General features: G+C 39.3%; 1 protein-coding gene across 6 annotated transcripts in view; it reads left to right on the top strand.

Moving 5' to 3' along the window:
- PDE4D (phosphodiesterase 4D) overlaps positions 1 to 26245 on the top strand; it is a 1246395-nt gene that overhangs the window by 1067202 nt on the left and 152948 nt on the right. For all 6 annotated transcript variants that reach the window (XM_036308159.1, XM_036308160.1, XM_036308163.1 and 3 more), the window contains 2 exons: positions 4764 to 4837; positions 9843 to 9892. In XM_036308159.1, the coding sequence (XP_036164052.1) occupies positions 4764 to 4837; positions 9843 to 9892 (124 nt within the window). The remainder of the gene's footprint in view (positions 1 to 4763; positions 4838 to 9842; positions 9893 to 26245) is intronic.

Genomic DNA, 26245 nt, shown 5'->3' with positions numbered 1-26245 from the left:
AGTCCCATTATTCGTTATGTCTACCTCGTAAAACTCGAAGTCAACTGGAATTCTCATCTGGAAGTTAAAAAGAAGTGGTAGCCCAGCTGACAAGGCTCAGTGGCTGAGTGTTGACTTATAAGTTAGGAGGTCACAGTTCGATTCCCAGTCAGAGCACATCCCCGGTTGCTGCTTGATCCCCAGTGTAGGGTGTGCAGGAGGTAACTGATCAAGGATTCTCTCTCATCATTGATGTTTCTCGCTCTCCCTTTCCCTTCCTCTCTGAAATCAGTCAAACTATTTTAGAAAAAAAAAAACAAGTGGTATCTTTGATCAAGGAAAAGACAGAAAATACCCAAATATGATCTTGGATCCTGGCTAGACCCTCACATCATGCAAACTAAGGAGATATGACTGATTTCAAAATCCAGAGTAGGAACAACTGAGTCATTTTACCTTTACTCTAACCAAAATAAAGCAGCTCAGATAATTTTATTAAAATATAGTAGTTGTCAGCCCTATGGAAGATTACTCTTCCATTGGTCACAGAACATTGCCAATGTTTTTAATGCCCCTGCATGATCCCTGTTTCACGGAGCAGCAGCCATGCTGTGGCCTCATCACAGTCCCCCACTCGCTAAATCCACCAGGCTCACCCTGCCAGGCTGTGAAAGAAGATAATTATCACATTTCAGTTGCTTCTATCTGTTAGTTTTTCTGTATCCTTCATTTAAAAATAAAATCGCAGCTAGCATCTTCTAGGAATCTATAAATCAATATTTGTTGACATACAAAAACAGCAATTTTGTATGGTTTGACCAGCACATAATTTGGAAAAAGGTTTTATTTTCTATCAAAATGACCTTTCTATCTTATAAATAACCATAATTTGACTCCAGTTTTGTTTTTTTCCTGGAGGTCAAGGCAAGGTATTCTCCCTCCCACTTCCCCCAAGGCCAGTGGCAACACATGGTCTGTGTTTTAGCGCCATCTAGTGGTATAAAGAGTAGTTGGAATGAAAAACACAATTCTCAAAAATCATTTCTTTGTTATTTTTTTAGGCAGGATTTTTTGTAACATTGTTGCCGTATCTTTAAAAAAAAGAAAAGGAAAATAAATTTCTGAATATTTTCAATAAATTATTGTTATTCAAGTATACATTTCTTTTAAGCTGTTATGTTCAGTTGTTTAACTTTTTAAGGAAGCCCACATTTCCTGCTGTTTTCGGCGAATGTTCAGAAGTACCTAAGAAAACCTGAGTTGCATAAATAACATTTAAACCCTTTCCTGGGCTAGTACATGATCCATCTTTATGTTTAAGTTTTCCATAACACTACTATAATTTCTTTCCCAAAGTGTGTATATTTCTCACCATTGCCAGTGTATTTTTTACCTTGATTTATTACACTTTTGCTTGGATGGACGGAAGAGAAAGAAATGACCTTAATTTTTTAGCCATTAAGCTGTGTGAGAGAAAGCCGTAGGGACTTTTTTGGTTAACCAGTATTCGGAGCATTGAAGCTCTGACAGCAGTTCCTAAGGAGTTGAATTCAAGGGGAATGAGACCTGCCCCAGAACAGAAGCAAAAACTAATTGGACCCTAACTCAGTGTCTTGAGTCAAACTGTTTCTAGTTCTCCCCTACAGCCTAGAGTAGCAGATGCCTCACTTTTTGGTTCTGCAATGCAAATGAGATTATACAAGACCAAAATAGTGGCCCTGGCTGGTTTGCTCAGTTGTTAGAGTCTCGGCCTGCAGACCAAAGGGTCATGGGTTCGATTCCTGGTCAAGGGCACATACCTGGGTTTCAGGGTTTGATCCCCTCCCTCTCTCTCCCTCCCCCTCCCTCCCTCCTTCCCTTCCACACTCTATAAAAAAAAAAAGGAAAAATATCTTTGGGTGAGGATTAACAACAACAAAAAAGATTAACACAGTGCATTTGCGATGGGGATACCTAGAGTCAAAGATTTAAGATTTGTCTGGGATTTTTCTTTTCACTTCTGCCAGTATTATGTGTCATCGTGTGGAAGATAAGAGTAATATAAAATTTATAGAATATTATTTGTCCTTCCACAAAAACAATGACCTAGTACTTGCACACGTAGAGGATGATGTATTTACAAGGCTATTTACTGCAGCAATGTTTGCAAAGGAAAAATTTAGGAAACAGCCTAAAAGCCAAGTAGTCTAGGGGACAGACAGCGGAATGTCTAGAGGAGGGACTGAGAGGGAAATGTCTTTGTCCACCTTTTATTTTGACATATACATATGAGAGAACATACGTAGAGAGTATCTAAAAATATAAAGAATAATACCAAAAATCAACACTTTAAGAAATAGAACAGTCCCAATATTTTAACGTCCTGGAGTATTCCTCCCCAATTTCATCTTCTTGCCTCCTCTCAGAAATAACAATAATTTTGAAATTTGTCTTTGTTATTGAGAGGAAGACATTTTACTTTTTGCCCTTTTCTGTTTAAATTCTGCATCACCTGAAGATATAAATCATACAAAAATAAATACATTAAATTTAAAACCAAAACAAAGTAATGTAATGTAATATAGTTGTTATGACAGAGTCAAAAGCCTTTATACCAAAAGCCAATTGTAGAATATCTTTTGTGACAATATTTTCTTTCAAATGAGCATAGAACATGAATTACCTGCGGTATAATTTCTATTTACCCAGCTGTCAAATGTAGTGCACTTAGTATAATTTATTAGATTAAAATTCTCAGAATTCTGAGGTTAAAGTTTTGCCTAGAGAAAGGATTGATTAAGGAGTGCAATAATCTTATTTAAAGTGTTTTATTAATGTATTTGATATTCCATTCTTAAAGCATAAATTAAGCCTGCATGATTTAGTGGCAGGGGATGATTTATTGGATTCATTTCTGCATCATTCAAGATTTCATGCCTAATGAAAGTCATCATTAGGTCCGATGTCAGCGGTAGGCTATTTGAATACGCTGTCACAGGCAGCATGACCTTTCCGTGCTGAGAGTTGTTTACATGTGATAATGAGCCAGGTTTTTCCAGTGACTGAGTTAATCGTGGTTGGCACCTTAGGAAGCACCATTAACTCCTTTGGGGGCTGGTGCTGAAGGTCACTGTCCCAGGGCATAAACAGCACCCCGTGACCTCCACAAATTCATGCCAACTTCAAAAAATATCTCATTTTTTAGAATTTCTTAGAAAGCATTCAGACTGACTTTTGTTTAGGTCCAGGCCAAATGGGAAGAAAAAAATCTGAAAACAGTTCTGGAAACCTTGGAGCAATTATAAATTTACTTTAATATAAGTACAATATTTATATAAATTAGACATATTATATTTGTATAAATTATATATATATTATCAATTTATATTATCAATCACAGGCATTTGTAATTCCCTGTGCTCAGACCAAATCATTAATCAAATGGAATGTTGCTAAAATGAGTGAATATTCACGGAGTACTTCCCTTTGCCAGGCATTGTTCTTGGCACCTAACTTGTCATTCCATATCGTCTTCACAACATTTTGAGATAGATACTGTATTACTATTCCAGTTTATAGGTGAGGACACTGAGCTACAGAGAAGTTATGTGACTTTTCTAAGTTCACACATTGGAAACATAGCAGACTCCGCTGTCTGAGCTCTTATGTAGTACCTAACAGGATATTTGTAATCTGTGTTTTAGATCATTGAACATTCTGGTTGTCACCCAGATTGCCTATACAGCGGTCGGCAAACTCATTAGTCAACAGAGCCAAATATCAACAGCACAACGATTGAAATTTCTTTTGAGAGCCAAATTTTTTAAACTTAAACTATATAGGTAGGTACATTGTTATTAACCTAATTAGGGTATTCCTAAGGCTTAGGAAGAGCCACACTCAAGGGGCCAAAGAGCCGCATGTGGCTCGCAAGCCGCCGTTTGCCGACCACGGTCCTGTAATCTCGCCTAATACGAGCTTCACCCTGGAGAAAACTTGCCCATTCTAGGAGAAAGTAAGGAGCGCTTGTAACCTTTCGAAGTCTCATTTCCGATTCTTTTCCACTTTCTAGTTTCACTGAATTTCAAGAAAAAATTCTGAGATAGTGGAACCCATTGGTCCTGCCTTCGGTGTGGATATGTTGTGCATTTATTAAACAAAATTTTATTGAGTGTCTTCTGTGGGCCAGGCGCTGTGCACATAACATGGTGGCCTGATTTTATGTGAGCAAAGCCTCCCTGAATACCTTATAATTCATGATTCAAATAATCTTAACAAAGAAAAGAATTTCTGTTTACTAGCTAGACTAGCCATGTAGCAAAGGTGAAAAAAAACATTTTTAAATTCACCTAGTTGTTGACTTTGAAACTATGACATCCTTGGTGAGTTTCTGAAGAGAATTTGAGGGTAATCTTTTTAAATTTTACCTCTAAAGTGAGACTTTAGTCATATTTTCTATTACACGGTTTCAAATTTACATAAAAATGCAATCATGCTATATGCATTTCGCTTGGGATATTGTGTTGGTGGCCGTGGACACTGCTGCGACTGTCCCCATGTTCACAGACCACGAGGAGAAGTAGCTGGAAAATCCTTTCCGCCTGGCCTCTTAGGTTTCACAGACTCATGTAAACTTTACTAAGTACATGGAGATTCTTTACTAATATAACATGACACTAAGTTTCAAGCAATATCAAGTTTTCACTTAACAAACCATTTTGCTAAATTGCCAAACCATTTTAAATTGCATGAAAGATGGCCCTACTTCAAGAAGTTTAAAGGATCTTTTTTTTCTTTTATCTTAGGTCTTGGCCAGCCTGCGAACTGTACGGAACAACTTTGCTGCATTAACTAATATGCAAGATCGAGCACCTAGCAAGTAAGTCACCCTTTGCTTTCCGTCCTTCACCCTGAACTTGTATACAGTGTTGTTTCTCAGTTTCATTGAACTCGAGGCAATATATTAGATTTCTCTGAGTCCTTGCCTTGTTGTCCAGCCATTTACACTAAGTCATATGATGCGCTGTTAATTTTCTATAAATACTTTGTAGTGACGGTTATAATATCAGCACTGAAGCAATATGTCAAATAAATATGGTGATTCCACCTGTCAGAAATCACCTGGCAATATCAGTCCCCCACCCAGTTATTTACACTCAGGGTAACTTTATAGTTTTGGCTTGCTTCATAAATTAACCACGGACAAATCATCTCATCAAGCCTAATGCCAATCCAAAGTCATCCTCCTACTTCTAAGTCAGTGATTACTGAGGGAAGCATCGTAGTATAGCAAACATGGTTGATTTTTCTGCCACCTGTTACCAACCCTCAGATCAGCCACATCATGGAGCAATTAATAGAATTGTAATTTCTGTGATAACAGGGGAAGCATTTGAAAAAAGGGAAGCTGAGATAGGAAATGATTATGTGTGTGGGGGGGGTCTAATATTGAAATATTTAAAAAGAGAAAATTAATTTTCTAAGATTAAATAGAAAACTGGTTAATTATTCAAATAGTCATTATTTTGACAATCTATTACTAATAATAAAATGTTATTAAAATATCAACTCTAGTCAATTGCCAGGAAAAAAAAAACATTTCTTTAAATCAATATTAGGAGAACAATAAGTAGAAATTTGTTTGGAATTATTTATCTAAGTGTATAAGATTTCATAGTAGCTACTACTTCTTAAAAAGCACAAAAATCTGAACTTTTCATCCCATGATAATAAAATTGACCTCCCAAATTCACATTTTTCATGGTTTTGTTTGTTGTTGTTTCTTTTAAAGAAAAGCTCTAGCTATTGTGCACCCATTTCCTTTGGTATGAAAAGGTTTCTTAGAAATCAGTATAAATGCTTCAATCCAAATAATTGCATGGAACTAAGAAGCTTCAGCTGACGGTCCTATTTTCTAGGTAATGAATTTGCGTAGCCCTGTTCCCTCAGCCTGAACATTTTTTCTGGCTTCCTTCTCCCCGTCTTCATCCACTGGGCTAATTGTAACTCATTCTCTAGGTCACAGCTTAATTATGATTTCTTTTGGGGCATCCTCCCCACACTGGCTCCAGACTGAGTGATACGCCTTTCCGTCTCTGTGTGAGCGTGTCCTGTACCCACCTCCTATGTCAGCTCCTATGTCTCTGTGCTCAAGTCATCTGCTTCTTGTCTAAACTCGGTGATCTTAGAATGCCAGTCTCCAGCCACAGGGGTTGTAGCGGCTCACACTTGTATTCCCTGTGCCTGGCCCAGTGCTCGGCGCGGCGTGATGACTCTGCATGAGCTCGTGGTCGGGAAGACCGAGGCGGTGACGCCGTACGTGGGACCTGACCTTGTGCTCGGAGGTATTTAGTCACGGCCACAGGTCTTCTGTGCCCCATGGCCACGCACAATTTGCTGACTCCAAGGAACCCTTGGGGCTTTGGCATTCGGGAGCTCAGCCACCTCCTCTTTGGAAAGTCTGAGCCCTGCAGGAGGAGTGGGTTACTGGTATCTCTCCCAATCCTTTTCCGTCTTAAGTTTTATCCAGAAAATTGTTTTAAGTGGTAAACAAGAAACTTTATAACTCCTGTTACACTTCCTTCAGATGTGGTCACTTGGGTACCAGCATCTAAACCTGTGGGAGGCAAACAGTAGGTCAGACAGAATGAAGGGATCAGCCTGGCCTTGTGTATCCAAGGAGGGGACCCGAGTTCCATTCTATGCAAGACACAAGTTTTCAGCTGATTGGCAGTGACAGAACAGATTAAAACGGGAAAGAGCAGCCAGCAGAAGATGGAAAGTCCTAGCTTATGCCTGATTGACTTACAGGATGACATCTAACCAAACAATATTATCGGACAAACTCACAGCGACGGCCTTTGTGGTCTCTCTTTGGTCAATGCAGATTTGTATTTCTTTTACTGATTCAAACCAAATCAGCCTCCTTAGACATCAGAATAGCAAAGTTCACTACACACAGCTAAGCTCTGTTCCGTTCAGTGATAGCAAAGTGGATGTCACTCTGCCTTGTCCCATGATGACCCTGGGCACACACAGAGGCGCTGAAATACTTCCAAGCTCACTCTGGAATTCTGTGGAAGGCGGGTGCTCCCTGGCACACTCCACCTTTCTGTTTGCTACGAGAGAGGAATCAAGAAAGAGTGAAGCCCTGACCCCCTGGGTACTCAGGTGCACGTGCCTGGCTTTTATTAACCCCCCACTGATTCCTGAAGATTTTTCATCCCAGAAGTGAGTTCTCACTCATTTTTCATAATTGACTTGTCATTGTAACCATGGATCAAACAATTAACATTTTCTGTTTGCCGTTTCTTGTTGAAATATCAAGTTCCCAAGTGCCATTTATAGAATTGATGTTAAGAGAAGATAACAAGTAACATATCAATGACTTGGTTTTCCACAATTATAGAAAAGTTTTAAAATATTCATTTGATAGCTTTTCTAGACCAAATCAATGCTTTCTAAATTTCCACAGAGCAAGAACTAAAAAGGAGTAACCACTATGTAAATTATTTGAACAAACTTTCAGTGAGATGATAACAGTATATAGACCAGAACTATTTCAGAGTAGTAGTTTAAAATATTAACTTTCCTGTTTTATTAAGCATGAGTCAAGTTTTAATTATTGCGTAATAAAAACTAAAATAATTCAGAAAGAAATTTTGGTGCCTTTTCAATCAAACACAAAATTTCAGTCCCAAACTGACATGCGTAAACTTAAGAACAGAGCCAGACACTGTCTGGAACCAGGGCAGTGAGAACTTCAGAAGCACAAGACTGCTTTCCCGTAAACCTCCCGGCCCTGCTTAGAGCTTTGTCCTCTCAGGGAGGCAGATTGGAACAGGGCTCTGCAGGGGCTGCCACCCGCACAGACGTGTGGCTGTTCGGCCAGCTTCCACAGAAGCATCCTGACAATAAGGCAGCAGAGCAGAGCGCAGGCTCTGAGGTCGTATCACTGTAGTTCACATCTCAGCTCTTTGAACAAACCTTTCAGTTTCCCACAGCTTTGTTTTCCTCATTGGTACAATGGGAGCAATGAGACTAATTGCTTTAAGGTTTGATGTCCTCACAACCAGGTAATTCTTCCAAAGTGTTCACTTAGCACAGTGTCTGACACACATTAAGTGCTTATTAAGTGTTAACCACTAACAGAAGTACAAAAAATAATTCCCAAAAACCAACCAAAAATTTTTCAGACATTCTTACATGTATCTTTTTTTTAAATTAAGATAACTATATTTTGAAAGCTTCATTTAAAATATATATATATATTACATATATAGTCTATATAATAAAAGGGTAATATGCAAATTGACCCTAACAGCAGAACGACTGGGAATGACTGGTCACTATGACACACACTGACCACCAGGGGGCAGATGCTCAATGCAGGAGCTGCCCCCTGGTGGTCAATGCGCTCCCACAGGGGGAGCTCTGCTCAGCCACAAGCCAGGATGATGGCTGCCAGCACAACGGTGGTGGTGGGAGCCTCTCCCGCCTCCTTAGCTTAGGACTGCAGCTTAGGCCTGCTCCCCACTGGCAAGTGGACATCCCCCGAGGGCTCCCAGGCTGCCAGAGGAATGTCTGACTATCAGCTTCGGCCCGATTCCCCAGGGAGCGGGCCTAAGTCAGCAGGTGGACATCCCCTGAGGGGTCCCAGACTGCGAGAGGGCACAGGCTGGGCTGAGGGACCCCCCCCCCAGTGCAGAAATTTTTGATCATCGGACCTCTAATATATATATATATATATATATATATATATATATATATATATATATATATATATGTTATATATATTATATACACACATATATACACATATATTATAAATTTCAGAGAGGGAGAGAGAAATAGAAATATTGATAAGAGAGAAACATCAGTCAGCTGCCTCCTCCATGCCCCCTATGGGGAGATCAAGCCCACAACCTGGGCATATGCCCTGACCGGGAATCGAACCAGCAACCTCTTGGTGCATGGGTCAATGCTCAACCACTGTACCACACTAGCAAGGCTTGAAAGCTTCAGTTTTATGTAATAATTTTATAAAGTTATGTTTCAAAAACTTAATGGACATTCTATAACTGTTATTCTTTTCAACATAATTTATTAAGCACTGGTTGAATACTGCATACATCAGACTGGGCTCTGTAGGGAATGCAGGCTAATCAGATATTTTATTACCTTAAGGGATTCATAATCATCTTGTGGAATTTGGCAAAGTTCTAAAAAATTAGAGAATACAAGATAGAATCTGCTTAAGTACATTTAGTTTATAGTATTTCTAAAGTTTCTATGGCACCTATTTGCACGAATCATTCATATTGCTCTCTAACAAACATTATCAGAGATGTTTCTCAATATAAGAAAATAGAAAGGAAAAAGTTTAAGTAGCTTCACTAATTGTGATATAGTTTACAAGGAGTATATTGACTTCTGATAATGTACAGGCAATCATAAACATGAATGCCAAAAATAAAAACTTTTTAACACTGTATTAGGGAAACCAATTGTATATTGACTGCTTTTTCATATTCAGAAAATCTGTGTTTGCTCTGTGAGCCCTGGCATAATTGAATACAGTCAACCAATAAGAACTTCCTCTTCTATCATGTGCCTGTGACATTTACATCAGCTTTATTTACCCCAAAGTCTGTAACTATGAGATGTAACTGGTGGGTTTTGGTTTTTTTTTTTGGACATGTGTGATCTGAGCTCTAGGTCAAAGGGCACCTTGGCACTCCACTGGCTAGTCTGAAGAGAAATCTTTATTTGCATGTCCTAACAAAAATAATCCTGTAAGTTAAAATGGCATATCTGGAACGACTCAGAGAGTCACCAAGTCAACAGCCCATATTGACTGCTTTGTGTTTTTCTCTCTTTGTCAGAAGATCACCCATGTGCAATCAACCGTCCATCAACAAAGCCACCATAACAGGTAAGAAAGATCTGGAGCTTACTCTTCTCATGTCGAGGAAGAAACCATATTTCCCAAGATTCAACATAATATTAACACCAATTTTATACAGCAATTGTAGAATTTTAAAGAAATTAATCCTTTATTCTCTATATATCATTTCTCTCATTGATCTCACAAACTGTCCATTGGAACTATTACTTGGAAAATCTTCACTGATATACCGCTTTTTAAACTGTTTAAACGTGAGTTTGTACTACATTTAGCATTGCTCTGGGCATATATATTTTGAGATATAGCATTTCCTTCAAAATGTTGGCCGTGTTGTTGCCAGTTTTTTGTTGTCAGTGTGATGTTACTATTTGGTAGCTTGGTCTAATGCAAGTGAAAGCATAAATAAAAGGTGCCCTGCTGGTTCATCATTAACCCAGTTGTGTGTAGGAAAGAACACCCTGCCAGTGGTCCCTGATTTGGACCCACAGAGTTAAGAATACATTCAGTTTGGGAGGAGTGAGAAGAATTATACAATATAGAAAAGTTCAATGGAATCAACAGGGCAGAAGTTGGGGAAGAAAAGTGGAAAGAAGTATGAGGGACATCAAGGGCAGAAAAATAAAATTATCCCGATTCCTGTTAGTCTATTTTAGACATGGGACTTGACCTCAACTGAACCGAAACAGAACAAATGGTCTCATTTTACTGAGCCTGAAATTGAATTGAATTCATTTAATCATTTCTTGAAACCCCAATTGATTCATTATTATAATTGACTAGGAAAGAAAACCTATGTTTTCTAAAATTGTTACCAGAAGAAAATTAACATATTATCCAAAATAGACCAATATTTCATTTGCTTCAAGTGTCTCCCTTGGACTCCAACTCTTAATACGCTTAGGAGCAGCTTATTAAGTTATAGTGAGTGTCCGGTCAGCACTTTTCAACCTGGCTTGTTAGTGATTTTTACATCAGAGTTCATTCTGAAGCACTTATTAAAGTTGGTTTTTCCTGAATGTCTTTTCGAATGAGACTTGTGTTCAGTGAATATTAAATTATTGGTTTTCTTTTCCATGTTTATTTCAAGATTTTTATTGGTGATGACTTTCAACTGTCATTTCGTAGTAGACATCTGGTTCACCACTGTTGTTCTTGACAGTCATCAAGAGATGAACAATAACTGAAATTCCTGTGTATTAACATTCTTTGAGTAACAGATTTCTTCTTCAAAAACCCAAATTAAATGTCAGTTAGCTTACATTTGAACTAGGTCAGATATTTTGATCAACTTCCTCCTGTACACCCCCTACTGGGGATGTGCCTGCAACCAAGGTACATGCCCTTGACTAGAATCGAACCTGGGACCCTTCAGTCCACAGGCCGACGCTCTACCCACTAAGCCAAACTGGTTAGGGCGATCAGATATTTCTATAGTCCCACTGTCCCGAAGCCCCAGGCCAGGAGCTTGTGGGTACAAATTAGGTCATATTAGAACTAGACCCTTTGTTTTTATCCATGATCTATGTTAAGGGATGAGCAGGCTAGGCTTGTGTGAGCATGTGCCTGGGGCCTCTAGTGAGAGACACTACATAGAACCTTGTCCCCGGTGCTGCTTCTGGGCACTAGTTCTGACCCGTTCGAAGAGGGGCAAACCCTCCTCCCCACCCCTGTTGTTTTTGGAATAAGCAAGGCTCCAACATTGTGTTATAAGCATAATGCAGTGCTATTTTGGTCCCTGAGACCTTTTGTAGTTTGAGGTCACACATGAGGCATCCCACTGGAGCATCCTCCCAGAGGAGCAGCTGCAGGTAGCATTGGAGACTGTTGTGCCCAACAAGAGGTGGTGGGCACTTAATGGTAGAGTCAGCTGTCCACTGCCCTGGCAGTTGCTTGGCACTGGTTAAAGGGAGAGTAGCTGCACTCCAAAGGGCACAGACTTGGTTTTAAACACGTGTGAGAGACCTCATGGAATGTTTACATGGTATGGAGGCACAGGAGCAATGCCAGAGGGCGTTGTGAGTTACTACAATTTAGTAACTGTGAATTACTAAAACTGTGAGTTACTAAAATCTGGGAATTAAGGCCAATATGGCCTAATTTGTACCCACAAGCTCCTGGCCTGGTCTAGGGGCAGTGGAACTATAGAAATATCTGATCTCCCTAACTGGTTTGGCTCAGTGGGTAGAGCGTCAGCCTGTGAACTGAAAGGTCCCAGGCTTGATTCTGGTCAAGGTCATGTACCTTGGTTGCAGGCACATCCCCAGTAGGGGGTGTGCAGGAGGCAGCTGATTGATGTTTCTCTCTCATTGATGTTTCTAACTCTCTATCCTCCTCCCTTCCTCTCTGTAAAAAAATCAATAAAATATATTTTTTTTTAAAAAAGAAATATCTGATCTAGGAAGGGAAGCCAATAAACTGCCATTAGCTGTCTAGTCCAGCTGTGTTCATCACAAAGCACAACAGGCATTAACTGACTGGAGAATGGAAGTGCCCAAATGTAGCAAACCCAGGTGGGAAGGAAGATAGATGGGGGTGGGGGCAGGAATGAGGGCCACAGCAGGGGAGGGTTCCCCTGTCTGAGCCCATTCTGAAAACGTGGACTCCTGAAAACATGAATAATGATAATAATAGTGGCTGAGACTTTGATGGGAGACTTGAGACACACAGAAAAGGTGGTGCTTGTGAACTCCTTCCCTCGGCAGCTGACTGCTCAGGTCCTACCGCCACGTTACGCCCCTGGTGTTGGAACCCAGCTCTATCTTTGCACTTGTCCTGGGAAGGGCAGGGAAGGGTGTTAAAAACAGCCAGTAGGACATCCCTTAAGATGAACTTGGCCTTCTTAGACATTTTGTTTAGGGGCTAGAGGAACAGTGTAGCATAGGGTTAAGTTCGTGACTGGTCCAAAAGGCTGCTGTGGTACCCAGGTTCAGGGTGCCCCTGGAGGGCAACTTTACGGAACATCACTGATGCCCGAAGATTGTGCACTGTGAGTGCTCTGCCCGTCTAGAATTCAAACCAACCTCTATCATGATAGCTGTGTGGCCCTGGGCAGGTTACACACCCTTTCTCTGTTTCCGCATTTATAAATTGGTGACTGTATGTCTTACAGTTGTTGCTAAATTAAATGAGTTCACAGATGGGATGCACTTAGTTCCGTGCTTCACAGAGTGAGCATTCAATACATCAGAGATGGAAGAAATACAGGGAAGAATGAGAGAAAGACAAGATTGCGGGTCCTAAGAGTAAAAATTATGGAGGCCGCTGCCCCAAATGGTCAAGATGGAAACACTTCCTGTGTGCCTGTCCGTAATGGGGCCTCCTACTGTTGCCAGCGCTGGGTCCCTTCCTCTCACCACAGCCACCAACACTGGTGTCTTTATGATATGGATGGCCAACTATTGTTCAGGATTATTTTCAAAACTTAACAACTTACTTTTGGGTCACAGCTCTTTGAAGGAAAAAAATAACTCCATAACTTCTCTATAGACCAACTCCTTGATTTTTTAAAAGGAAGAGTGAAGAATGTTGACTATGTACATATGTCTGTTTTCTAAAGCTTCAATCCCTTGGCACTTAGAATACCTTTTTTCCCCATTGAGGTTATTCCATTTGACATGTGTAAAGCCAGGAAAGTTTCATTGTATATCATCAGGGTTAAAGCATTTTAGTCCCACAACAGTTTGTTTTTTTTTCCATGCACAACAGATAAATACATAGCTGTAGAATGATTTAACAACTTCTTTTACATTAAAGCTTCCAAATATAAATACATTCATAACAGAGCCGTACTATTAAATAGCTATTTTGTTCTTTAGTGTGATTTAGGACAAAGATGGTGTGTGCCGTTTGGAGCTTGAGTGTAAACCCCGTCTATCTCATTTGCTTTACCTGCTCATTTGAAGACTGGAGATATGAGTCTCTAGGTCTCTGTGCTGTTGCAGGAGTTGGAGAGAAGTTGGATGAAGAGCAGAGCTCAGCAGGCTCTGAGTAACTCACCAAGTGTTTCTTCGTTTCTTCCTACAACCCTACTCTGTGCCTGACTTCTTGTGTTCCTAACGTTAATTTAAAAACTGATATAGTAGAGGAGGAGGGCATTGATGCTGTGTCAGCTTTCCAGTACATTTCATTTATGATTTTGTTTTCAAGCAGCCATGGCAGCATGTGTAGGAACCCCTGCATTATAGCAGCCTCACCTGCACAGGTCCCGAGGCAGTGAATAACAGAACTAAAGGGTGTGTTGAAACATGAGAGGGCAGCAGAGAGTGAGAGATGCCAAAGCCATACCTGCATTGTGCTGTTTTGGGGGGGAAGTATAGTCATGTCTCTTTGGGCACATTAGTCATTTTGAGCATTTCATGTTTAATGTTAACTTAAGAAAAGCCGCCTCATGAAACATTGTCATGTTTTCACAATACCAATTTTCAATGTTGCTAATTTCCATATTTTCCATTGCTCTATGGAAGTATTTTGAAACTGAGAATTTTCACATAAGAGTGCAAGTCAGAGAACGTTTATTTAAGCTTCTCTATTTTAAAGATGAGAATACTGAGGCCTGGTGAGAGAAAACGTTACTTAGAGGCAGAGTTAGGAATACACATAGGATTCCTTTTTCTAAGTCCAGGGACCTTCTCACACCTCTGCAAAGTCATCCATCCAATTAGGTTAGCCTTCAGACCCACCATAGAAGTGTATGTTTTGGAGAAACTAAAAGAAATACTAAAGGCCACTAATTTCTGAGCACTAGATTGGGGTTTTCTACATAGACCTGAAAATTAGAAAATATTGTATCCCTTCTCACTAGACAGGTCTTTATATTTAGAGCTGTTTTGATTATATCCATTTATTCTCACCTAGAAGTCCTCAGGCAAATAAAGATTTGCAGCCCAAGGCAAAAGACTTTTGGCTTTTGACATCAGAAAGTAAAAGTTCACTCCAAGCCATTAAAATGAGTACAATTACCTACTTTTTACCTGTAGAGGGAGACATGTGATGAAGGACGAGCATAAATCAACACAAAAGTAGTTTTAGACCCAAAATAGTTTGGTGTGTGGCTCCACTCCCTATGTTCTTACCCTGAATATTCATAACTCCTTAAAAATGAATTTTTTTTAATTTTTTTTATATATATTTTATTGATTTTTTACAGAGAGGAAGGGAGAGAGATAGAGAGTCAGAAACATCGATGAGAGAGAAACATTGATCAGCTGCCTCCTGCACATTTCCCACTGGGGAAGTGCCTGCAACCCAGGTACATGCCCTTGACTGGAATCGAACCCGGGACCCTTCAGTCCGCAGGCCGACGCTCTATCCACTGAGCCAAACCGGTTTCGGCTAAAAATGAATTTTTAATAGAACTCAGTCAGTTGGTAAGTAGAGCATTTAAAAAGTAAACTACTGAATAAAACTAGTCAAAAAGTGAGAAGAAACTTAATCTTGTATATTGTTCTCCTAAAGCACAAAGTGGTTCCTACAATCTAACAAAGGGGAAAAAACAACAACGCTATTTACCTGGAGCAATTATCTGGAGTAATCATTTAATACCCTGAGCTTATGAAAGAAAGGACACTCAGCATCTGTTTTATGGTGACAATAATGATAACACCATAACCTTATATAGGTCTGCCTCTTAAAACTGTGTGTGCGTATGTAATAAAAACAAGTACTGTATGTAATATAAAAAGAGATATAGATGTAGATATAGATGTGGATATAGGTATAGGTATAGATATATAGATATAGATATAGATATATAGATATAGATATAGTTGAAAGCAGGAGCCACATAAAGAAGGCAAAAGGGATCTAGATGAGAAATATATGTAGGGTCTGAGGACACACTGAACTAAAATGTGTTGGAAGAGTACAAGGTGGATGATGGAGACCAAGCCTTTGCCACAGAAGTCTCACCCTCTTTATCAACCACTATCAGGCACTAGCTTCATTGGTTAGTTCTTTATTTTTTCTTTTAATGAGAGCAAAGATTGTGGCACTTCTTTAATAATTGCAGAGAATGAGTGCTCAGTATCTTTAGGAATGTGATTGCAAAATGCTGAGTACACATTATGTTGAGTAGCTTTAATAAAAAATTAATAAAGTTTGTGTATGTGACTGGTTTATACATTGAATTTTTTGGAGATTTTGCTTGTTTTACTTTTATACTTAGTACATTTAATGACCTTCGAGTGTTTTAAAATTTTTAAGCCAAAGTAAATTACTTTTTTAAAAATCCCCTCCTTAAAAAGGCTTTTCAAGGAAAAACATTGAACTAAAAGAGTTGTTTAAGTGCATGGAGTTTGGCAAACTTGTTTTACCATCCTATACTTTTATTTAGATAAGCTGAATTATACCCAGTAATATGCAAAAAGACCAGATTTGATAGGCACTTGGCTGCTTCCATGTCTTGTCTATTGTTAATCACGCTGCAATGGACATAGGCTGCATATATTCTTTTAAAGTAGCGTTTTGGGTTTCTTCAGATATATACCCAGAAGTAGAATCACTGAGTCATAAGACAGTTACAATTTAACTTTTTGAGGAATGTCCATACTGTTTTCCATATTGGCTGCACCAATCTGCATTTCCACCAACAGTGCACTAGGGTTCCCTTTTCTCCAAATCCTCACCAACACTTGTTAATTGCTTTATTGTTGATAGCCATTCTGACAAGTGTGGGGTGGTGTCTCTTATGTTTTTAATTTGCATTTCTCTGATGATTAGTGGCATTGAGCATCTTTTTATATGTCTATTGGCCATCTGTATGTCCTCTTTGGAGAAGTATCTATTCAGGTCTTGTGCCCATTTTAAAATTGGATTGTTTGTTTTTTTGGTGTTGTTATATGAGTTCTTTATAAATTTTGGATATTAACCCCTTATTGGATGTATCATTAGTGAATATGTCCTCCCATTCAGTGGTTGTCTTTTCATTTTGTTGATGGTTTCCTTTGCTGTGCAAAAACTTTTCAGTTTGACATAGTCCCATTTGTTTATTGTTTGCCTTTGATTCCCTTGACCAAAGAGATATATCAGAAAAAAAATATTGCTGAGAAATGTCAGAAATTAATTTAAGACATTTTTAGATGTTGACTAATAATTAACAAAGGTAAATAGCTTTACCATTTTACACAGAATGTACGTAATGACAAACATGTAAGGATTTCTCAGGTCTCAGTGGTCTGTTTACCTCTTTTTACCTAGAAAAAGGTACTAATGCCCTGCTGGTGTGGCTCAGTGGTTGAGTGTCAACCTATGAACCACGAGGTCAGGGTCCAATTCCCAGTCAGGGCACATGCCTGGGTTGTGGGCTCGATCTCCAGTAGGGGGCGTGCAGGAGGCAGCCAATCAGTGATTCTCTCATCATTGATGTTTCTGTCTCTCTCATGCTCTCTCTTCCTCTCTGAAATCAATAAAAATATTTTTTAAAGAAAAAGGTACTCTGGAGGGGTAGGGTGAGGGCATGTGCCAGTGGGTAGGGGAGGCCAGGGGAAGGTCAATTGGGGGGGGGGGGGGGGGAACGAGACATATATACTACTATCTGTAATACTTTAAACAACAAAATAAAATTAAAAAAGAGAAAAAATGTACTAATGAGACACTGCCTAGTGTATTTCAACATTAGGGTCCCACAGTAAAAAACTGATTGTATTTTCAAATAATAATATCCTTTAGATAGGGCAGTACTCTATCTATTGATTATTGAGCCTGTGACATGACTGCTCTATTATCCTCCAACATCAAAAAAACTTCCATGAAAATAGAGGATCCTAATGTTACTAAAGTTCATGTCAGCCAGTATTCCTTCCCCATTACCCTGACTTAAAATAAGGGCCTTATTTCCTAAACCTGCCTGATCAAGGGATGCTTGAAAACAAACATAGAAAGACAGATTCCCAGGCAGTCCAGAAGAGAATCTTTGGGTAAGGCTCAGAGTGTATATTATTAACAAGTTCTCCCAGGTGAACCATGATCGGCCACATTTGGGAGCATAATAGAATATTGAATAAAGTAGATGAGAGTACTGCTGTGTACAGAGTTGCCATTGAATCGCTGGTACTTTGTTGGAAAATCACTGTTTAGGGTAAGCAAGATAATGTGGGAAGTGTTCTGCAATTAGTGGAAGAGAATACAAGGTGATATTATTATCTGTGCAATGCTCGTCATCATGGTCGTCATCATCTGAGCCGGCTTTGCTGTTATCTCTCAAAGTGTACACAAGATTTTAGTTAGAGCAGCTTGCTGCTCTCCTGGAAGAAAATGAAGTATGTGTCCATGTTTGTGTATGGGGGTGGGAGTGAGTTTGGGAAATGTTAGGTTTAGTAACTGTATTCTTTTTGTCTTCTTAGACACATTACCAAGTCTCCTTGTTTAAAACAAAAAAAAACAAAAAACAAACAAACAAACAAAAAAACAACAACAAAAGCTGCATTCTTAAGTTACTCCCTTTATCCACAAAGTGCTTTCCATCTATGTATGCCTTGTAAGATATTCTAGGTATACTCAGAAATATAAGACTATGATGAGGCAAAACAATGAAAATTCCTTTGGGTCCTATTTCCCAAATGTTACTGGTTAAATGTTGGCCTGAATTGTTTAATTCTATGAATAAATGGGAAGTTCACTCACAGCATCTTTCTTCTACTTTTTCAGAGAATGCTTTAAAAATTGGTTGGACATATTATTAATATTAACAAAAAGTAACATTTTCTGATATTTGGTATGTACTAAAAACTACCTACATAATCTCTTATTTTTAGATGTGATACTTTGTTCTGCTTTTATTTTATTTTTTAAATATATCTTTATTGATTTCAGAGAGGAAGGGAGAGGGAGAGATAGAAACATCAATGATGAGAGAGAATCATGGATCAGTTGTCTCCTGCACGCCCCACACTGGGGATTGAGCCCACAACCTGGGCATGTGCCCTGACGGGGAATCAAACTGTGACATCCTGGTTCACAGGTCAACGCTCAACCAATGTGCTATGCGGCCAGGCCTGCATAATCTCTTTTAACCCTTGTGATAATTCAATATCACATATGACAAAGTATCGATTACATCTAACTCAAAGGCAGAACGTTAGGCTTCCCTCCTTAAAATGTATTGACCTATACACCAAAAAATGCACAATCTGCTGTCCTCTGCCTCTCCCCAAAGTTAATCCCTGGGGATAGTCCCCCTCTTTTTTTTAAGAGAGAGAGAGCAGGAAATGAATTATGTCATCTGTTAAGAATGTCTGTGAATGGAGGGCAGGATAAGAGGGGGGCTAAGGTCTATGGATATAGAAAAACCCTTTGGGACAACCTAAGAAGTTGGTTATAGAAGCCAAAGAAGAGATTCCTGCCTGGGATGTAGAATTCTTCAATCCCCACAGTGCTCTTCCCGACCTTCTGAAATGCCTGTTGTCATGAGAGTGCTCAGGGCAGAAGCATCAACCAGGAGAGACCCCCTGGTTGGAGTGAGAAGTGAGGCTAGTGTGTCAGAAGGCTGAGGGTAAGGCAGCGTTTAAACCTGTGCACTCACCTGGCTTCCAGGACCACTCACTGTTAACCCTGAACTACCAGTTTCCATCCAGTGGAGATGTTCATCATCTGTGTTTGGTCTTACCATAGGCTCTTTATCTCTGTTCTGTTTTTCTTGGGTACCATTTCTAGTGATGAAATTCCCAGCTCTCTACTCCCTAAATATCTCCTCTAGGTATTTCTGATGTCTATGTAGCTAGTGATTTTGAGTGTACCATCTTCTCTCTCTTTTTTGTGGTTCTTTTTGGCACTGTTGGCACTCTTGACATATTTCTAGGTCACTGTATTCTATGAGCCTGGCAACACAAATGGGTGCTTATGACCTTTTCCTGCTGTGTTTCTGACATTTGCATATTTCCCACTGAATTGACCCTCCTGGGTCGGCTTTTTCACTTATTCCGTCTCCAGCGACGTGAAAGACTATGCTTAGACTCTGAGGACCCAGTGAAGCATAAAACACCTCCACTAGGCTTGAGAACCATTATTCTAGAGGTTCATGGAATTTAGAAAGAGAAAACGTGTTCTACTAAATATCAAAAAGCATTAAGTAAATAGAAAACAGAGGGTTCATAAATGAATGAGTAAATGAGTAGATAAAATAAGGAAAGCAGGAAGAAACGGGATAGAGTAGGGTCTTTTTTCTAGAGGATGCGGGAAGCTGTCTACACTGGAATTTAGCTTAGAGACTGGAAAGGGACTGGGGAACCAATTCGGGAACATAGGGAAAGTTTACCAGCATGAGAAAGTAGAGGACTGAGAATAGTGAAAGAACTAATATTTTCCAATCACCAAGGAGGGACATAGAAAAAGACAGGTAGGTTGTGGAATAGGTGAGTTGCCCCTTAAGTCTTTGTGCACTGGCTGCGCTATTTAACTGGAATTATATATAAAATAGCCCTAGGTTTACTCTTCCTGAAGGTTGTTTTTTGTTTTTTTAATACAAACTGTTGTAAGTCTGATTTGCTTGATGTTGTATAAGTCAGCACCTATGTAGAGGAGGAGGAGCAGGGCTTGGAAGTCAGGAGATCGGGTTTTGTTGTTGGCTCTCGGCTCACCCACTTTGTGACCTTAGACAAGTTACTCTATGTCCTGAGTCTTTTCAGTTAAAATGAGGAGAATAATAATAAAAATACCTTTCTAATTCTGAGGAATTACATTATATAATCTATATAAAAAAACTTGGCACTATGTCTAGTAATAATAAACATTAGCTTTTGTTAATAGGTAGGTGAAAAGTGCTTTATATTTTGATAAGCATTATAAAACTTTCAATAGGTTATTGTTATTAAATTATTTTTACACTCAAAGTACTCCTGTTTGTAAACTATATTTCTTAGCCCTGTTGCCCTTGCTGAAAGCATTCTGGAAATGGCCTTAGAGGCAACTTACATGCCATACAAGAAAAAAACATCTCATTGGCTTACTATAACACTTCACTTTTGACCAAAAATATTATTTTCAATATGCTTATCAACCTTAGTCACCAAACAGGATGTTGGATTACCCAGAGTGAGGCTAATTCTAGGAATGAATCCGTTCCATGGGGTAAGACTTTTGAGGCACTTGAAAGAAGTATAACATGGACTCTGAAGGCAATTCCAAGAGTGTCCTAGGATTGTTAGAGTTATGGCAACATATGGACTAAATATATATATCTTCCCAGGTGACACTGTGAAGGAGAGAGCTTCATCTGCAGTTTCATGCTTGGTCTGAATTATCATCAGTTTGTGGGGGGAATGGTCTGTAGGAATATTTTTTTACCTTCAACCACACCTCAGAATGTTTGTTTCTACAGACCCTCACCATCAGGTTGTATTTACAGAAGTGCTGGGGTGCTGGAGATGAAGGAGAAGGCCGGTATGTCCAAGCCCTCACCATTTCAACAGAAAAGGCAGCAGAGGAAATTAGCCTGGCATTTTGTCACACATTATCTCTCACTGAGTCTGTTAAATTATGACTGGGCACAGCACCCTGTTCTTTGAGGATTCCCTATCATTCTCTCCAAGGCTTACTTATCACCTTTACTTAGATAATGGTCTATCAGCAATGATCCCCTGATTACAGGATCAAAACCAGCTCTGCTAACATAAGCAAAATGGAATTTAATGGGAAAATATTGGAAAAATTTCCAGTTATCTGAGAATTAGTGGAGATGCTGAGGGTCAGAGTCTATGAATCTTTAGAGAACCAGAAAGGCAAAAATTAAGGGGAAAGCCTCATAGTAGGAGCAATCTAGTGATCCCTGCAATTGTTTTTAATTTCTTTGTTAATTTGTTTAAGAGCCAAATTCCAATGAAGGGGTCTAATTGGTCTAGTTTGGGTTTTAGGTCTTGGCTAAAGGAGAACAGGGCTCCTGGCTGTTCTGCCAGACTATATAACATAATGTAGTAGTAAGAGCCTAAATTATGGGGCCAGATTATGTGCACTCATATTCCAGCTCTGCCACTTACAGATATTTCTGCTTAATTCATTTAAACTTTCAGAATCCTCAAGTCCCTTGTTTCTGAAGTGGACATAATAATAGTAACTATCTCATAGGAGTTCATGAAAATCATTTGTGAGGATATATGAAAGACTAAGCACAATACACGACACAGAGTAAGCACTTGATCATTGTGGGCTCTGCTGTTATTAGAATTATCCAATGGAGATGCCAAGTAATTTCCTGAAAGAAACCAGGGTGCTGTTAAAAAGAGGAAATAAATACTGAAGAGCCAAAAATAATTACCGGTTATAGTGAGATAAGAGGGTTGGCCTCACTACACTATTTATTTTGCCAATTTATTTCTCAGTAAACTGCTCTTTGTGATATTAAGATTCTTAGGGATTCAGGATGGCACCTGTTCGTTACTGTATCCCTTCGAACTCAGTTCCAAATCACAAAAATGATTTGACTGCCTGATTATTTGATCCACACACATTTGTTGATTACTCCCTTATGCTTAGTTCTACACCAGGTGCCATAATCTATGGCAGGGGTGGGCAAACTTTTTGACTCGAGGGCCACAATGGGTTCTTAAACTGGACCAGAGGGCCGGAACAAAAGCATGGATGGAGTGTTTGTGTGAACTAATATAAATCCAAAGTGAACATCATTACATAAAAGGCTACGGTCTTTTTTTTTTTTAGTTTTATTCATTTCAAACGGGCCGGATCCGGCCCGCGGGCCGTAGTTTGCCCACGGCTGATCTATGGCTTCTGATTTACTTACAAATATAGGAATCAAAGCAAAGAATAATTTGCACTCCTATGGTCTTCATTTAATAGTACCATAAATGGTCTTCATTTAATAGTAATATAAATGTTGCTCTAATATAGCGGTCGCCAACCAATGGTCCGTGGACCACTGGTGGTCCGTGAGGTCCAAAAGGTTGGCGACCACTGCATAAGTCACTACCTAATTAGATTTTCTTTAAGGAATACAGAATAATAGAAAAAGACGGATTTTTTTGAAGCCGCTCAGCTTTTGAGAAGAACATATAAGTAGTCCCCCACCCCTTCCCCAGTATGTGAATGAGTTGGGTTTTTAAATTCATGTGATGGTTCACTGAATATTCACACACTGGCATTCATCAAAGGCCCCTTAGAACCATCGTATACCTCCATTCCAGGAATGCTCAGGTTTCTAAAGGAGAAAGAATCTGAAGGAGAGTTTGAGGTCCCAAGAAAAGGCATTTAGATTTATCAATGGGGTGAGATGGATTTAAGTCTCTGAAGATCAATGGAAGTTCACTGTCTAACACTTTGCAACCTACTCACTTGGAAAGTCAGTCATTGTAAGTAGGACGGCCCAATCCCAAAGCTCCCATGGGACCCAGAATGAATGGCCCACATTGGGGCAGAGCTGGTCTGGTAGGACCTCGCTGCCCCTACAGGTGCTGCCTACAGAGCCACAAAGGCGCTGACCTGACCACTGAACTCCCCACTCGATGCTCTGAACAAACTTCTTAAACCACAGCTGTAGCAGGCCCTGGCCTCTGTCTCTATATCTGTCACCTCAGCCCTGAGCAGACCTAGCCATCTCTGGCCTGTGCATCATCCTCACCATGTTGTGTCACCCAATGCAAGGGAAGGCATTATTGACTTAAAATTGAAAGTAGAGCCAACCTTAGTGTTAGTTTTGTGAAAAGGTCCATGTCTTTTCGCAGGGGAGTAGCTAGGCATTCTAAGAGGGTGAGCTTTGAATTCACTAAATCAGTACAGAGAATCCTGACTCTTCCCTTGTTAGCCATCTGAGTTTGGACAGGCTCATCTCTGAACTTCAGTTTTCTCATCTGTAAAATGTAGGTAGTAACAAAACTCTTTCAGAGGGTCATTATAAGGGCCAAGTGAGATGAATAAACACCAAGCCTAGTAGTATCTGGTGCACAGTAGGAACTAAGAAAAGAAATTCTAATTCTTGAATAAACCTTTTGTTCCTTGAGTGTACTATGACACTCTCATCAGTGAGTTTTAGAGACAAATGCATCATCTTTAGAGTTGGAAGCCTGACATAAAGAAGAATGAAGGAAAGACAACTAAATTTCTCTTAACATTGTTTTCCTTGACTAACGTGTTTTCTATTGTCTGTGTTCCCAAGAAACTAGCTACGCCTGCAAAAATGTCTGCCTGGTTCCACGTCAGTTCTTTTCTCCATGTTTAAATTCCTAATTGTGCACACAATCTTAGTCACCATATTTTCATGTGCAAGCAATTAAGACTCATTTCACAGCCCTCCCGCTGGAAGGTTTTGTTCTCCATCTGCCACAAATCAGATTCCTTAGGAACATGTTGGATCTTGAAACAATGTGGAAGCACTGTTCATTTTGTTCGAATTTCACTTATGTACCATTTTTTAAGGTGCTGTAAATGGACAGCCACAAAAAGCGCAGCAGCTGGTCAAAACAAGACATCAAAGAAACCATTGAAATGGGGTTAAAAAATTATAGAAAAACTAATATTCTAGGACAAAGCCAAATAAAAACCTAGTCTGATAAACATTTCTCAGACACATTTTGCTTATAACAAATATTTGCTTTACAAGAGATTTAAATATGGGAAAATAGGAATGCTCCCCAGTTTCCACTCTGAACCTGAGTGGTCTTGAGCTCACGAAAATGTGAAGAAAAGGAGTGAATGAAGCCAGGAGAAAAACAGAAAAAGATTAGTTTTGTAAGATTTTTTGGAGAAAACATGGTACTTGGCTACACGTTTGAATAATAATAACCAAAAGAATCAAACAGAATTGCATGACATATTTTGTTCATTTAAAAATCAATTAGATTTTTAAAGTCCATTTAACTTTGTCCAATGAGCTTCCTTACTTTAGAACATCAAATAAAAGCTAATGCTTGGGGAGGGTGCGAATTATTTGTTTCTGAACACAAATTAAGTGTCTGCAAACTGCTAACTAAAATACAGCAAAAATTTAAAAAAGAAAAGAATTAGCTTCCCTTAAAGATTTTCCAACTTAAATGTCACTATTTGCAGATATAATTTGCAGAAAGCAGTTTTCTCTGCTTAAATTTTCATATACATATATATATATGTAAAAATTTACATATATATATATTGATTTCAGAGAGGAAGGGAGAGGGAGAGAGAGATAGAAACATCAATGATGAGAGAGAATCATTGATCAGCTGCCTCCTGCATGCCCCCCACTGGGGATTGCACATACCCCCATTGGGGATTGAGCCCAAAACCCGGCATGTGCCCTTGACTGGAATCGAACCTGGGACCCTTCAGTCCGCAGGCTGACGCTCTATCCACTGAGCCAAACCGGACAGGGCTCTGCTTAAATCTTCCATTGCTTGGCGACTTCAAACAAACCACCAGCACAGTCAATGCAGTAAATCCCCATTTATATATCAATTGGACATTTTGTCCTCTAGCTTTCTAAGGCTTTACAAGTGGAATTGTTTTGATATCATTTAATGGAAGGATCTGTAAAGTTTAAAGTATTGTTATTTTGGGCAGTCACACATACACATTTAAAATATCTTTGTGCAAAGGTAGCCCAATCTGCTTCCAAATCAGACCTTCAAAGAAAGGTAGATGCTGTGTGTCCTTGCAAAGAAGTACAGCACCTCTAGAAAGAAGATCAGAGAAAATGTTAGCACCCCTTTGCTGGAGATCCAATGCAAGAAGCAGAAGGTCTTGGGGAAGAAATGGCCCCTAAGAATTCACAAATCATTGTTCAATAAATGAAGGGAGAAAATGGAAGTGGAAGAGATCATACTTTTCACTAACAGTGACTTTATTAAAAGACAGCTAAGAAGAGCAGCTAAGCTCAGAAATCACAGGCATATGATGTCTGCCATTAAAGGAATTAGTTCCATTGTAGGGTGTAATTAAGAGTCAAATGAATGGTGTGCTAAGCATTTAGAGTAGTGGTTCACAAATGTGCCTGTTTATTGGCATTACCTGGGAAGCTTTCTAAAAATTTCAAAGAGTGAAGGAAGAAAACATTAAAAGTTCAGAGACCAGCTAGAGGACAATAGCAATGTCCAAGAATAAGACCTAATGGCGGCCCTACACAAGCAAAATAGCTAGATAGCTGGTATATGAAGGAAGAGATGAAAGGCAGGTGGGTAGCAAGCATTTGGTAACTGCTAACTGAATGATTTCATTGAGTGGATGTAAAATGATTCTGACAATGTCTGAAACCTTAAATCCTTGGTATTTGATGTAGTACATATAGGATTATATATATAGGATAAAAATATGTCAATACCTGGATTCCAGTGTGAAATATAAGGCTGGATTATCTCCATGCCTAGATTACCTATATTTTATTTAAGGAGAAAGTGTCCCATGTGTGAAATATTCTAGAAAACCAAGGTTCTTATTTTGACAATTGAGAATGAAAATTTTGAAAGGTAT

Source organism: Myotis myotis, unplaced genomic scaffold (genome assembly GCF_014108235.1).
Source record: "Myotis myotis isolate mMyoMyo1 unplaced genomic scaffold, mMyoMyo1.p scaffold_m19_p_5, whole genome shotgun sequence".
NCBI classification, from domain to species: Eukaryota; Metazoa; Chordata; class Mammalia; order Chiroptera; family Vespertilionidae; genus Myotis; species Myotis myotis.
This window is presented reverse-complemented; position numbering and strand designations above follow the sequence as displayed.